We start from the raw sequence: 15,050 nt of genomic DNA, 5'->3' as shown, positions 1-15,050 counted from the left end.
TAAGATGCAATCACATCCATCTCACAGTGCTATAAAGAAGATCAAGTGAATGTATTAATCATCTCTAGAGAAATATAAGACACTAACCTCAACTCACTAATGATTAAGCAAAAATTCTACATTTTCCTCAGCGTGGTGTTATGCCGCTGAGGCTAAAATGCCAAAGAATACAAGAAACTTGAATCAGCATTTCCCCAGCCCCTTTCTTGCTTGCACTTCAGCCAAAAACAGCATCAGACCTGGAAAGCAGATATTAGCAAAAGTACATTGAAGGATTAGTCAACTGCTTTGCTGAGGATATACCAGGACTAATCACAGCCTGGGGCTGTTTACCTCCAATGAAAATAAAATTCCATTCTGGGTAATACAGGCGTTCTAAGTGTCCCAAAGAAGCCAGCTGATGGCCACAACTTGAAGCCTGTAAGTTCAACTGTGTGAAATTTGCTGTCAGAAAAGTGATATCCTCAGACTAATAGACTCTAATGAGTAGGGACGCGACATGGCATTCCTGAGGGAGAGTTAGAGACACCATCACACAAGCCCTTTAAAGGAGAAGAGAAATTATTTCCACTCTAATTGCCAATGAAAACCCTCAGGTGTGGGTCCAGGCACATTAGCTGGCTGGCTCTGCAACTCTAGGACCCTTGCTGGGAGAAACACTCACAACAAACTAAAAAGGATAATCTGGAGAGAAAAGTCACCTGGATTTGGGGTTTGTGCAGGAAAAACAGTGCACAGAAACATTTTCTGTGCAAGCCTCTTCATCCTCACATTCTAACCCCAATATACTACCTAAAAGAGGAATAGCTGAGCAGATGCAGCTATAAATCTGTTTTCTTGTGTCCAACAGCTCTGGCTGCTATTATTTATAATATTAGTTTAATTAAAGTTTCCAAGGAGATAGATGAATCTTGTTACAGTAGTACAGAAAATCAGTTCTTTTCAACGACATCAGCATCCCTGATCTACCTGGAAAACTAATGCACTGTTTGGAATTCTTTTTGTTTTTGTTTTTTCAATTAAAACGTCCTCATGGATCATGCACTTTTTATCCCCAATGCTCTTTTCAAACAAGTGAAGCATAAAAGGAACAGAGAAAACTAATATATGAATGTGTATATGTTTTTTCAAACAGAGTTTCACCAGGTGTATTGTTCTGGTTTATTTTCTTTCCTTGCTTTTCTTTTTAAAAAATAACCATGCATATCCGTCAAAAATAGAGCAAAATTACAACAATAAAGACGCAAGCATCAATATTTTTTCCTATCAGAAAATATATTTTTCTCTTGCAGCCTATTTTCCCCCTCCATTCATCTATATAGACCCATGTCCATGTAATACAATGACAATGTGAGATGTGACTGAAGGCAGGTAGATGAAATCACTATGAGCTGGAAATGAAGTCTTATTTTCCTCTATTCTACTACATCTCAGGCCTCATGTATGCAACAAGATGCTTTCTTTTTAATCCACTTGTTGCCTCAGGTAGCCAACAAACCATCAGGTAAAGGAAAGAGTCTATTGTATTTTTTCCCAGTTCTTTCTATTTGCAAACTTGAAAGCCCAGGAGTGCAAGTGGATGGAGAAAAATGCAGGTCACTCTCTCATCTTCCGCTTCAATTAATCCTTTCACCTCCTAACTCTCTTTGCCATTGAGGCAATCATTAACGAAAGGCATATTTAAACCTACCAGAAAAAAAAAAAAGAAAAAGTTGAAGGTTCTTAAAATTAGAAATAGGTCTGCTACTGATGTTCATAGAACATAGGGCAAGGTTAAACTTGGAATCCACCTAATGAGGTTGACATGAATACACCACACGGTACATAGCATGAGTAGAAATGTGGGGCCTCAGTCAGAATGAGATATCCAACACTGTAATGGTCAGGCTGCCTTAGCAATTAAGCAGACACTCTCTATTTTGCCTGAAAATCTCATTTTGAAAGTATTATATTGGCCATCTATATCTTTAACATTAGCTCTATTTCCTGTTATTTAAATCTCTGTGACTTAGCAGCATCCAAGGCTTCTTTTACTTCAGCATTCAGAGGATGTATGTCTTTCACAGCACAACTATCCATCATCTGCTTGCTACTGTGCACTGCCCTCTGTCTTGTAGGTCACCGAGCTACCAAGGCCTCCATGGCCAGAAAAGCCTGCATCCCACACAGGCTGTGCACTGTCACATGTCTGAGGCAGAGAACTCAGGAAGAAAGAGCACAAGGTGCAGAGAAGAAAGGGCCAGCATCCATTGGCATCCAAAAGTACATATTCAGTATCTACTCCAGCAAGTGATTAAAAAAAGAGAGAGTGAGCATCCAGGAGAAGTGGGCTTTGGTCTTTGCTCATCAGCAGCATGTTGCACTGCCGACTCACATATAAATTCAGATGATTGCAAACCCCTGCAGGTCCACTACAGAAGTGGCACTTTGAAATGGACAAGCTAAGTTGTTCTCCATGGTGCTAAAGGGGGAGGGGAATGCAAGCCCTGAAATAAGACTTGTGATGAGATAGAATCAGAAGGAGATACACCCAGAAGTCTAGAGTTGGAAGAAGACTTAAAAGTCACCTAGTCCTAGCCCCACATTATATACTTAGGGAGCTAAAGCCCAGAGACAGTAAAGGACTTGGACTTGCCCAGGGTGATACCAATTTCTTTCAGTTCAAGTTTTCAGTCAAGAGCATTTTTGTGCTAAAAAGCCAGACTTTCAAAGTGGAGAAGCAAATAGTACACATTTTGTTCACCCATGTGGGCTTTAGAACATCCAGAAAATTAGAGCAAATGAGTTCCCTCATTTGTAAAGTCAAAACTTTACATCCTTTCATAAAAGCCATGATAATTTTGCCTCATGAGTGGTGGGGAGTAAATTTCTGAACCACTCCTCACGGGAATAAAAAGGGAAAGAGGGCATGTCACTTTCTCAAAGCCCTGCCAGGATCAACAAAAAATTTTTACATAGGAGGAGGTATTTCCTTCCCCACTCTGCCTCAGTTACAAATTTTTAAAGTGATTCTATTGGTGTAAAAAGCATGCAATACTGTGCTGCACTACAGACCAGAGAACTCAAAGACAAACTACTGGCGAACCTTGCTTAGGATCTGGAAAGCAGAATAACCTCAGAAACCTCACATTTTTCAGTGAATCTACATTACACATTATGTCCTGAATCCATGGGATATAAGCCACTATTTTTACAGAGGTAAAAATTTGACTAAATGTTACTCATTTTCAGTACAACATATTAAAACCTTCTCTATATGATGCTACATGTTTGTTGTGCTTAATGATGTTATATGTTCATACAGAAGCTTAACATTTTCAGAGGATTTGGCATATACCCTCTAGCGAAATTCCTACCACAACCCTATGGTAGAAGAATTCATATTACCGCCATTTTACAGATGCAAGCGCAGTTTCTGACATATAAATGAGTGAATGAATGAATGAATGAGAAAATTAGACATAGATTTCTTGCTTTCACACTCCTGCATCATTACATAAAAATCACATTTTATAAATGGCAAAACCAAGACTAGGGTCCAAAATGTGTTTCCATTTAGATTAAACTACGGGGCGCAAATGCCTCAAATATGAAACATGGAAGACAAATCTTTCCTTTTCCTCCCCTCCCCCACACTTCCTTCTCTGTCTCTCCCTACAGACCTTCCCTCACTACCAACTCAATACTACTTACCCATACATGCTTTTCTCTCACCACACTAGATTTAGCACTGTTACGCCTGTGAGATAAACCTTGTTCTAAGCCTGACTCATGGTGACTGGTACAGAATCAGATCACATAATGGTGAAACGATAAAGCTGTAGAGATTGTCATGCATTTTCACCTAGGCTGGTAAGAAATTGAGAGGTTACTCCAAGTCCCCCCCAGGAGCTTCCCCTACTGTGATCTCCCAGAACTGATTGCCTCTACCAGGAATCCAGCAATACATCATATACTGACTGCCTTACCACATCTCTTGCCTTGTACTGTTACTTAAATTTACACAGGAGTATGTCCTATCTTCCTAGCTTGCTTCCCATCTCTTCCTAGACAACCTGAAGCTGCTTTGTTAGTTTGACATGAGGCATATGCTAGCTTCCAATTTTATTTTAATTAATTTTGATAATGACCTGTGCTCTTGTATTTCTGTTTATGAAGTGAAGAGCACATCAATTGGAGAACCAGGAGATTGAGAGTCTCAGCCTGGCTCTCTTGAAAGCCGAGACCTTTGATAGTCATCTCTTAATTTCCCTCTGCATACTACAGCAGAAATGCTTGTATAAAACCAATGTCATGCATTACACTTGTGATTTAACCACCTCAAAAAGTACAAGGTTAAATAATATGTTGGTAAGTAGTTGCAGAGCTTTCTGGAAGGAAGATGCCATATCAACAGATTTCATTATGAAAAGTCTACACATATAAACAGATGCTCACATTCTGAAATTACTCTGAAATTTTAGATAGAAACCTTGAATTACTGACTCATTCAGTGATTTGTAGCAAGTTTAGTGTTGGATTCTGCATGCTTTTCAAGATCAGTTGTATGCAAAAATTGGATGTGCTCTGTGGATAATAAATAGCATGTGTTAAAAAGTAAAAGCTAAATATGTTTAGTCTAGTCTAATCACTTGTTAACTCCCTGTCAAGGTGACAATCGGGCTGCAGATGTGTGTGTATGTGCCATACACATTTGAACAAGTCTGAAAATATAAGAGCTAAGTTGAAATGTGATAGACTGCACTTAAGAGCTGAATTTTTCCAGCAATGAGGCATAAGGAGGTTAACACAGGGTAGGGATGCCTGCATATTACACAAAGTGGTGGCCAAAGGCTGGGTGAATTAAAAGCCATCCATCTCTTAGCTGCTGAGGAGCTCAGCTCCACTGTCACTTCAAGATCAAGATCCTGGGAGTTCACTGTTTCCAGTTCTTTCCATTGTTCAGCTGCCATTGCGAGTTACCAAATCAGCCTGCTTACAGGGCTCTTGTCTGCATCCAGGCTTCCTCTGATACCCAAGGACTAGGCCCAATCACTGTGAGGGGCTCTGGTGGTTTCAGAACGAATTTAAAATGACTAAATGAATAAGACAAGAACTTCCTGACGGCAAGGACTCTTATTTCCTTGTATCCTACACAGCCTGGCAGAGATAGTGTGCCCAATAAATAAATTTGATGGGCTGAATGAAAATTAAAAGTTACAAATAAAGAGAAGGAAATAAAATTCATTTTGTTGTGAAAGGGAAAGGTTGCTTATGCACTGAATCCCAGATGTCGGTGGATTCTGTCCTTTGAGTAATAGAGACAGGCTGTAAAGTGAGCTGAGAAGGGAGAGGGTGAATCTAAGAAAGGTTTGTTCAGGTTTCATTCTAGGCTTTGTTGGCAACTCTTATTATAAAAGTCAGCCAGAGAAAAACCCAAGGCAATGGAGATAATCAGTCTGCCCACCCAACTGAATGGTTCCTTTTATGTTTCTAGCTTCAGGTAATCTGCTATCCACACATCAGGAACTTCTAACTAGGCCCAGCTAAACAGCTGAAGCAAGGAGAAAAGTGTCTCAGTAGCAAGCAGAAAGTGTTGAACTACCAACTAAAATAGCAGTTGCTTTTCTTGTGACAATTTGTACAATTAGGTCTGAAAAAGCTGTTTCTCAATTCTGACCTTAAAAAATAATGTGCAAAATCCTGCCACATTAATATTCCTCAGAGCAATGGAATTATCTGGGAAATCTCTTCTTGATTTTAGATGTTTTCATGGTCCCTGAACCTTCCGTAATATCTCTCCCGTGGGAAGACTCCCTGGTGTGGTTGTGACCTTGTCTTTGGCAGTACATGTCATTAGCACACTATGGAGGTGACCTGGAGGGTGGGTTAGACTAAGGTTTTGGAGATAGATTCAGACTCAAAGTTTTGGTTATATGCTTATTGTATTATGTGATTGACACCTAGTTATTTATCTTGAGCTTTTCTATTTGCAAATATGAAAATGGGTCTAGTAAAACTGTCCCCATAGGGTTATCCTAAGGAATACTATTACTAGAACATTACCTGGCCTATAGTAGAGGCTCAATAAATGTATATCTCTTCTCCAGCACCAATGCAAAGGGTTCCATCAATTAGATTTCACATCTTTCCAAGCAGCTCCCAGGATTAGCAATATAAGACATGTGACAGAGAAATACTAGAAAGGAACAAACTCACATTGAATCTTGGCCTTCCCTCATGTACCAAATAAAGTGTCTCGATGGTCCCCACTATTGGGCTAAATAGCTTAATAGTAGCTAGATGCAGACTCTCATAGGTCAAACTTGGGTTCAAATCCTGGTGCTGCCATTTATTAGTAGCAGGATTACAGACAAATATATAACCTCAGTTTCCTCATCTTAGAGGAAAAACTAATAGAATGAATATGGAATAAGTTAATCTATGTAAAGTACACAGCACTGTGCCTAGCACAATCAACATTCAATTGTTATCTAACATCATCTCCTTTCATGCTCTAATCAGCAGAACACTACTGGGTGAAAGGTTGAGAAAAACTCTAAGAGTAACAGGGATCAAAAAATAAGAATCACAAAGTAGTAATGGATAGCTGAAATTCACTCTCTATGAGGGTGGCTGAGACGAAAAATGATAGAACCAGCATCTTGATATATGGGACAGAGCTTCTGCTACTGTAAAGTTGGCAAGTTCTGGCTGGGAAGAAACTTGTGAAGAAGGTAAAGTTTGTTTCATGCATTAGACACTACCCTCTCCTTAATCCTTTTCTCCTTCTTACCCTCCTTCAGGTAACTGGTCTTCCAAGACTTCATTTATTTGTTGTAGCCCAGCCTCTCCACCAAATTCCTTCCCCTCTTTCTAAACCAGTGGTTTTGAAATGCCAGGCCATGCACCAAGGGTAGACTGCCCGCATGGAACCTATATGGAGGGCTTATTAAAAATATTGCTTCTCAGGTTCCACCCTCATGGAATCTAATCCAGTAGGTCAGAGGCAAAGCCTGGTTATCCATTTTTTTAATATGTTCCCCAGGTAATTCTTAGGTATAGTCAGATTTTGGAACCATGTTTCTAGACTTTTCCTACATGAAAATCAAAATTTACTTTTCTTATGACTCAGTCTTTTGGGGCCATTTTTTCTCCTGACCTACCTGAAAAATGCATTTGTGTTTAGAGTCTAAGAATCATTAACTAGCAGCAACTTCGTAAGTTTTCCCTCCAAGATCTTACATAAGGGACATGTTATGCCACAAGCCAAAGTATGAAAAATATTAAGAAAACAGAAGGAATATTTGGAATACCCTCAGTCAATTCTTTATAAATGGCAATGACTCTAAAGAATACTGTGAACTACAGATCTCCCATCCTCTTCTCACTCTCCTGGTAGAGAGGTCATGGTTGCCATGAAGGACGTACAGAGTATGAAAGTCTGAAGGCAGGGTCAAAGAGGTGCCATTGATATGCAGCGTAAATAACAACCACCACCACAAATATGGACTGAGCACTAAAGGCCAAGCACCACCTAAGAACTTCTCCAGAGAGAAGAATGTCAGAAAACAGAGTAAAATTTTTGGAAGGAAGAAACAAAAAACTGCATAGCAAGAAAACAGCAGTATCTCCAGGACTCTTAAGTTGGAAATTACTAAACTAGGGTTTTGTGGCCTCTTTCTGTCCTGTGGCTTAGAAGGACAAGCAGGGCTCTTCCTCTGCAATCCCATTTGGACAGCATGTGGGTGGTAGGTCACAGTGGGTCATAGGAGTGCTGCCTGACAGGCCACTTTAATTCTAGAGAATTGAAGGGGGCAATGAGCTCTTGAAAGTGAAAATGGATATAGCAGCTAAGCATTGGCTTTATCCAGGCTGCCGAGCCCCAGTCTGCAGGGTACAAAGGAGCTAGTGGTTTCTATGGAAACTCTGTCCAGACATACTTATTATATCTGGTGGAAACCACAATTCTTCAGAAGTCTAAAAAGCACCTTAAATAGGTCACATCAAAATGGACCAAGACTCACCTCAAGATGGCAAACCCTCCCTTGAGCCTGACAACAGTTCCCTGCCCTTCCAACTCTTCTAAAAGAGACTGCAGAGCCAGAGTGGCAGGCACATTCAAGCATCTCCTCATGGAGAAATGCGGTCTGAAGCTTACTGACCTTGGAACATCTCTCCTCTTGATGGTTTTTGGAAGGGAGGCTATCCCCAATATGCCTGTTCTTTATCCTGGGTTCAAGGGAGCAAGCCTTGTGTGGCTGAAAAGTCATTTTAACTTTGATGGCATCATTACTGAGAATCAACAATGCATGGGCACTGCTCAGAATGCAAAAAAATCTCTGTAATTGGACTTGGGTCACCATCCATAAGGATTTTCAGTGGGTTATGGAGAGATAGAAACGTTCCCCTTGAACACCATTATCCAGCTGTCCAGCCATAAATGATCCAATAGAAACCAGTGGTCTCCCTCATTCTTCAATTTTCATTAAACCTGGCTCCAGTGACAGACAAGGGAGACAACATTTCCATCCCACCCCAACCCAAAACCTCCTGTGAAACCCCCTAGTCCCACCATCCCCTGACAAGCTGGAAGGCTCATTCCTCTGGAGAAAATACATGGCATCAATTCCAAAAGGCTCAAAGAACAGCCTCTTTAAGAAGCCTCCATTTGGAAAAGATATTTAAGCAAAGGTGAGCTTGATGAAGTGAAATAGAATTAGCTGCTTCAGTGGCACAGGCTTCTCAGATTCATTCCAAGGTAGACAAGCCTATTCGCTTCCAAGTGGAATGAACGCAACAACAATATATCACCGTTAACTGTGATCACAGCTCCATGAAATTCCAGCCAGTGCCTGGAGCACACTGAGGTGCACTTACTATTCCCCAATCTGCAATCAACCTTTTGTACATTTGCTCCTAATCACGGGATACAGTTTCATCTTAATGAACTGTTTTCTTATCATATCACAGTTGGTCATTTCAGCATGCCTAATGTCCCTATTTGGTAGGTTAAATTACAATTAGGGTCCCTTGGTGTTTGTTTCCTGGCAAGTCTTGAAGGAATTTGATATTTTTTCCCCTTTTCCATTGCTTGATTTCAAGGGCAGAATCAGCAATGCTCAAAGACAAAAAAATACCTGTTACAGTCGACATGGAGCAGGAGATGAGAGGCGCTAACTGACAGTGCAACCTTGTGCCATCGTCCATCTGCCATCCGGTAAGGAAGTGCCTCTGTCCTTGGCTTCCCATTGTGTATGTAATGATACCGAATCTCATCCCTCAGGCCGCTGCTCTCCAGTTCAAAATAGCTGTATGTAAAGGAACAAACATTTGTTTTATTTTAGTTCTGGATATCACAGCCATCATCAATCCCTCAACCCCTTACTACCAGGTCTCTCACAATCTAAAATTAGCTAAACATGGCACAAAGAGCCAAGACCTAAAATCAATTCACTGTAGGACACCCAATGAATCTATTATCTGAGAACCCTCATGGCAACATCTTGAGCCTCTGAAACAGAGATCAATTGATCCACCGTGAGGTAACAAGCCACAGCTAATTAGCAAAACTCAGTGCAGTGTTTCTTAAATACTTCAAAGTACAAATCAGAACCCTCATTCCATGAATGTCTAAAACAGGCCATTCATGTGGAATGGATCTATTGATGGTTATTTTTAGAACTATTATCTTTACTTTTTCAATAATTAAAGGGAAATAGAAGTCATGTTGGACATCAGAGATTGAAATACGTTGTCAGAATGAAAAGATTAGTCTTTTTTCTTCTCTGTAAACAAAAAGATATAATTGAATAACAATTCCTAGATAATCAGTAGGGGAGAAAATGTTGAAGCTAGTCACATAAGAATTAGTGTTTCAAATTATCAGAGAATGAAATATGCAATTAAGTTTTTTCTTTTCCAAGATTATGATCCTGTTTTTCAAACCCATAAGAAATTCTTAGCCTTACCACTGTGGTCTGCACTTCAGTCATAAAATGCCATAAGCAATTTTGGGACACTCCTCAGGCACACAACAGGGCTGGTACTTTCACAGGTGCCAAAACTATTTTGTTTCCTATGCCTCTCTTCTGAAATGTGTCATTGTCATCAACATTGGGCCTGATCTCACTGCCAGAGCTTGCACTAGGTATTTCACATATACTAATTTATCACTCAGAAAACCTATGAGACTGGTGTTATCTTTTTTAAAAAACTTAAAAACTGAGATTAAGGATTAAACATACCCAAACCAGATTTAAACTTAGATCTAAATTTGACAATGTGTGCACTTTCTGCCAGTTTGTTGCCCATCCCAGAGGCATGATGACAAAGTGGTGAGGATAGCCTCACCAGGCACTAACTCCAACAACTCATTCATACGGGCAACTCCAGAGCGATTCGCCTAGACAGGTAACTAGGCTTAATCCCTAGATTTGGAAGGGCCTGCTGCTTCTATTCTAATCCACTGAGCTGGCTAACCCCACGAGCCAAACTGTATTTAATCTAAAAGACAAAATGCATCTTCTATGAGTATATTCTACTCATAAGACCATTCATTCTAAAATGAATATATCAGGAAACTCAGCCTCTGTTGTGCCTGAATCCCAAAAGTCGTGCCAAAGAACAAATACATATTTCTTGCTCACCTTTCACAGATCTTTCCAAAGTAAACAGTGAAGGGCAAGCAGAGAGTCAAGACCAGCCTCTGACCCACCTCATTTGCACCAGTACAAAGAATCATGCCCAAGGTCATAAACTAAACGAGATTATTTATACCATAGCAGCCAGCTTCTAGGCCCAGGTTCATACTTATTAGTAATAATTTATGTAATACGTACTTTATAAGACTGCACAAAAGGAAATGCTTTAACAAAGAAGACATTTATTTTAAGGGAATTCTCCAGTTTCTTCTAAGTTGTTAGAACACTGAAGAATCAAACAATCAGAGAACTTCGAGGTCAAGAAGATGTTACAGACTATGGGCCATTCATTAATTCATTCAACATGTCTTTACTGAACACATAATGAAAAACTAAAAAGGGGTTTAAAATATATATCCCACTTCTGAAGGTGCTTTGTGACTAGTGAAGAAGGAAGTAAAATATGTCCCTCCCCCACCCCCCCAAAAAAGGTGGAAAATGGCCTAAAAGGAACAAACGAGGAGGCAAGAAAAGTCATTTAATGAATGATTGTCATGTGCCAGGAATACAGCAAGTGCTTTCATAGACATCATCTTTTTAATTTCTTTAAGGTAGATTTCACTATCCCTATTTTATAGATGATCAAAGATATTAAGTATCTTGCCTAAGACCCTTTAGCACCTGTATAGAAATGCACCACGAGCTTACATTTGAGATCTTACCAGGATTCACACATCATGAGAAATCTCTCAATTACTTTACTTTGACCAATAATCAACTACTGGGGGAAGGGACATGAACTTGAAAGGGCTTCAATCAATGACAATTAGAAATACTCACAGAAGTCACCTGATGGAATCATTAAACAGGGAGGCAAACACATTTAACCAGATTTCATCATTATTCTTGGGGTTGTGGCCTCATTGAGCAAGTGTTCAGTGTATTATAAACGGATCTCTTAAAGATCACTTTGTAAAGCACTGGTATCAGTGATTACGTTGGGGTAATCACAAATATATAGCTATGAGAAAAGAAGTCTGTCCTAATGTCAGGCAAATGATACTTGTATTTTAGACTAAAGTTTCTGGCCACATCCTGCACATATTCAAAAAGTGCTGCATCTCATGCAACTTGGATGAAAGTCAAGATGATATATTTTTGAAAAAACATGTCAGATAACTGCTGAAGCGGCCTTAGCAATAATAAAAACACTGTATGGCTAAGCGACATCTGGATAAAATTCTTTCATGAGGGCTGGGAGGAAAATAAGGCAATATTTCCAGGCAGTAATGCTCTACAAATAAAGATGTGAGGCAACTCTGAGCAGAAAGTCATTTGGCCTGTTGGAATTTGGCTGTGGCCTGGAGGGAAGACTCATGTTTTCTAGTAGAATCTTGTGACTCAGGGTGGTCTATAGACCACCAATAGTAGTATCGCCTGTGGAAATTCAGATTCTTGGGATAACCCCAAGGTCTACTGCAGCAGAATCTGCATTTCAACAAAACTCCCAGATGATTCATGTTCTATGTTTACATCTGTGTTTAAGAAGCACTATAGTAGTACGCCAGGTGTTGCCTTACTTCCTGGCCAGCTGGTCATGATGAGGGGAGCAGAAGTTTGACGCTACGAGCAAGTGAATAGGAGCCATGTGGTGCTGCCACGTAGAAGGAGGACACTGGAAGTGACAGTAGGCTGGTATCTAGTGAGCAATCTACCCCTCACCAGTCTTCATTCTTCAGGACTCAGGTGTATTGGGGTCTTTTCAAGAGTCTCTGGGGAGGGCAGCCGTATAAATGATAAAACTATAAGCCAGATTTTGTAAGCAAAAGATTTTGCGAGCCCTTAGCCTTGGACCTCAGCCAAGTGTGTTGTTCCAACAAACTGCCTTCGCTCCCAGAAAAGTCTGCTCATCCTGCAAATATTTGAAAACATCAGTGATACTCCCTCTTCTTTTTCAAGCCAAGCATCCCTGGCTCCTTCCTTTATACTCCCATCTCCATCTGAACTATGAGCCCCTCCTGGACAAGGATTCTGCCTTCGTCCTCTTTGCAGCCTTCCCCATGTTGGTCACCATGCACTAGGCATGGTCAAATGAATCAATTTTCCACTTAAATACAGCATTCAGGAATAAAGGCACTCGTACAGATGTGGTCTAATGCAAAGTACAGTGACACTGTCACCTGCTTTGCTCTGAGCTGTGCACAACTATGCCTACACTGACTTTCCCATCAACTAACACCCCAAGACCTTTCACACAAAATGTTATGAAGGCAAATCTTTTCCAACCTGTATTTACTTAGCTGAATTTTTTAAGCCCAGGCCTTTGCTTAAGTGCAAGGTAGACCCTACCCAGAATCAACATGCATAATTCCCCAAAGGTCCACCCTTGGGTATCAGGTACAGTCAGTATTACCATGAACTGAAGTCAATTTTCATAAGACTATCTGAATTCCTTAGTAGATCTGGAAATAAATTCAGGAACAATAATTCTAAAAGATCAATCAAGTTATTTTTATTAAAATTTTTATCACTTTCCCCAAAATTGATACCAAAGGTATCCTATTTTGATTACATACATAATATTAAAATATATAATATATAATATAATATAATTTTATATTGATATATTTATAATAAAATTTTATCTTCATATATTTATATAAAATTTTATATTTATATAATATATAAAATATATTTTATATATATAATAGAAGGGCTAGATATATTCAAAATGTTAAAGTGATTATTGCTGTATGAATTATGTGGCTTCTGTGTACAAGAGTGAAAACAGTGAAAGTTAATTTTAGATGGCATCCAGCACTAAATCACAAGTAAAGGTAAAATATTTCTTAGAAAAGGTCTCTTTTCCAGTTATTCTACAAGGATATATACTAGCTATTTAGAGAAATATATCACACCCAAAGGGCTCCAGAGTTAGTGCAGTACCTGCTTACATTCCAACAATGATTTTTCTGTGGCCCTGAATAAACCATTGCTTCCTAGGAGTCTGGGTGGGGAGGTCAAAGCAAAATGGATTTGGGAAACAAGATGACACCCTTTCCCAGTGTGTATACCCCTAGCAGGACTCTCCAGATAGACAGAAACCCAGGCAGGTGTCCAGCTACTTTCTATAAAAGGAATAAGCCACTACATACAGAGAGAGAGTACCTGGGTAGATCATTTCCACAAATCCTGGAAAATCCTAAAGATGATGAAAAAAATAAGTTTCCCAGCATAGTGCCTACAATTTTGTAGGACCTCAATAAAGGGTAACTCTATTTTTATGGGCAATAATAATAACAATGATAACAAAAACAATATAGCTAACATTATTTATGTAATAATAGCCAATACCTACTGAGTACTAATCATTACTAGGAGAACTGCCTTTAGGTCTGTCTTTTTCATATCAAAATAATTCCTACCACAAACCTTTAAGATATTTTACTTGTTTTAACAAATATTTCTATAGTAGTGATTATGGGCCAGGCACTAGTCTGCAAATATTTCCTCATGTAATCCTCATAACAACCTTAAAAATTACCAACTATTATCATCCCTATTTTATAGAAGATGAAACCAAAGTACAGAAAGATTAAATAACTTGCCCAAGTCTGTATGGGTAGATAAGAACAGATCTGGGATTTAAACAAAAGCAATCTAGTTCCAGGCTCACTGGGTACAGTGGCATGATCACATCAGGGTCAGAGGACAAAACAGTTCAAGTGAACTCAGGCAGCCTCCATCCATGGTTCTCATGATGCCCTCAGTCAAGGTATGCTGCCAAGTCAGACTATTGCAGACCCAGGTGCCAGCCCTCATTCTTTATGCTATCTTATCACTCTGGAAAAAAATGCCACAGCTGTTCATGCTGAAGCTCTTTTTTTTTTTAAACAGAGTCTCACTCTGTTGCCCAGGCTGCAGTGGCACGATCTTGGCTCACTGCAACCTCCACCTCCCACATTCAAGCCATTCTTCTGGCTCAGCCTCCTGAGTAGCTGGGACTACAGGCACCCCGCCACCATGCCTGGTTAATTTTTGTATTTTTAGTAGAGACAGGGTTTCACCATGTTGGCCAGGCTGGTCTCGAACTTCTAATCTCAAGTGATCCTCCCACCTCGGCCTCCCAAACTGCTGGGATTAGAGGCGTGAGCCACAGCGCCCAGCCCATGCTGAAGCTCCTGTCTCTTTCCTGGTCCTAAGTCCACTATTTGGCTAATAAAGAGATTAAGCCAACAACACAAGGCAGGTATACCGTGCTCCCCCTTAGACCAGGGGTCTCAATGACTATGTGTCCTGAAAAAGAGGCAGTACCACCATTTTTAAGTAAATAGAGTGGGACTACTGAAGCTTGAGTTGCAACCTTAAACCTGCCAGACAAACCATGTAATTTTTGGCATATCACGTCCCCGCCCCTCTGTGCCTCAG

The 15,050-nt window shown here is 39.9% G+C and overlaps 1 protein-coding gene across 2 annotated transcripts in view; it reads right to left on the bottom strand.

The window, feature by feature from the left end:
- Nucleotides 1-15,050, bottom strand: part of NELL1 (neural EGFL like 1) — a 915,720-nt gene that overhangs the window by 732,185 nt on the left and 168,485 nt on the right. For both annotated transcript variants that reach the window (XM_030829406.1, XM_030829407.1), the window contains exon 4: nucleotides 9,120-9,290. In XM_030829406.1, the coding sequence (XP_030685266.1) occupies nucleotides 9,120-9,290 (171 nt within the window). The remainder of the gene's footprint in view (nucleotides 1-9,119; nucleotides 9,291-15,050) is intronic.

Source organism: Nomascus leucogenys, chromosome 15 (assembly GCF_006542625.1).
Source record: "Nomascus leucogenys isolate Asia chromosome 15, Asia_NLE_v1, whole genome shotgun sequence".
In the NCBI taxonomy this organism is placed as follows: Eukaryota; Metazoa; Chordata; class Mammalia; order Primates; family Hylobatidae; genus Nomascus; species Nomascus leucogenys.
The sequence above is the reverse complement of the archived record's forward strand: the minus strand, read 5'-3'. Positions and strand labels throughout refer to the sequence as shown.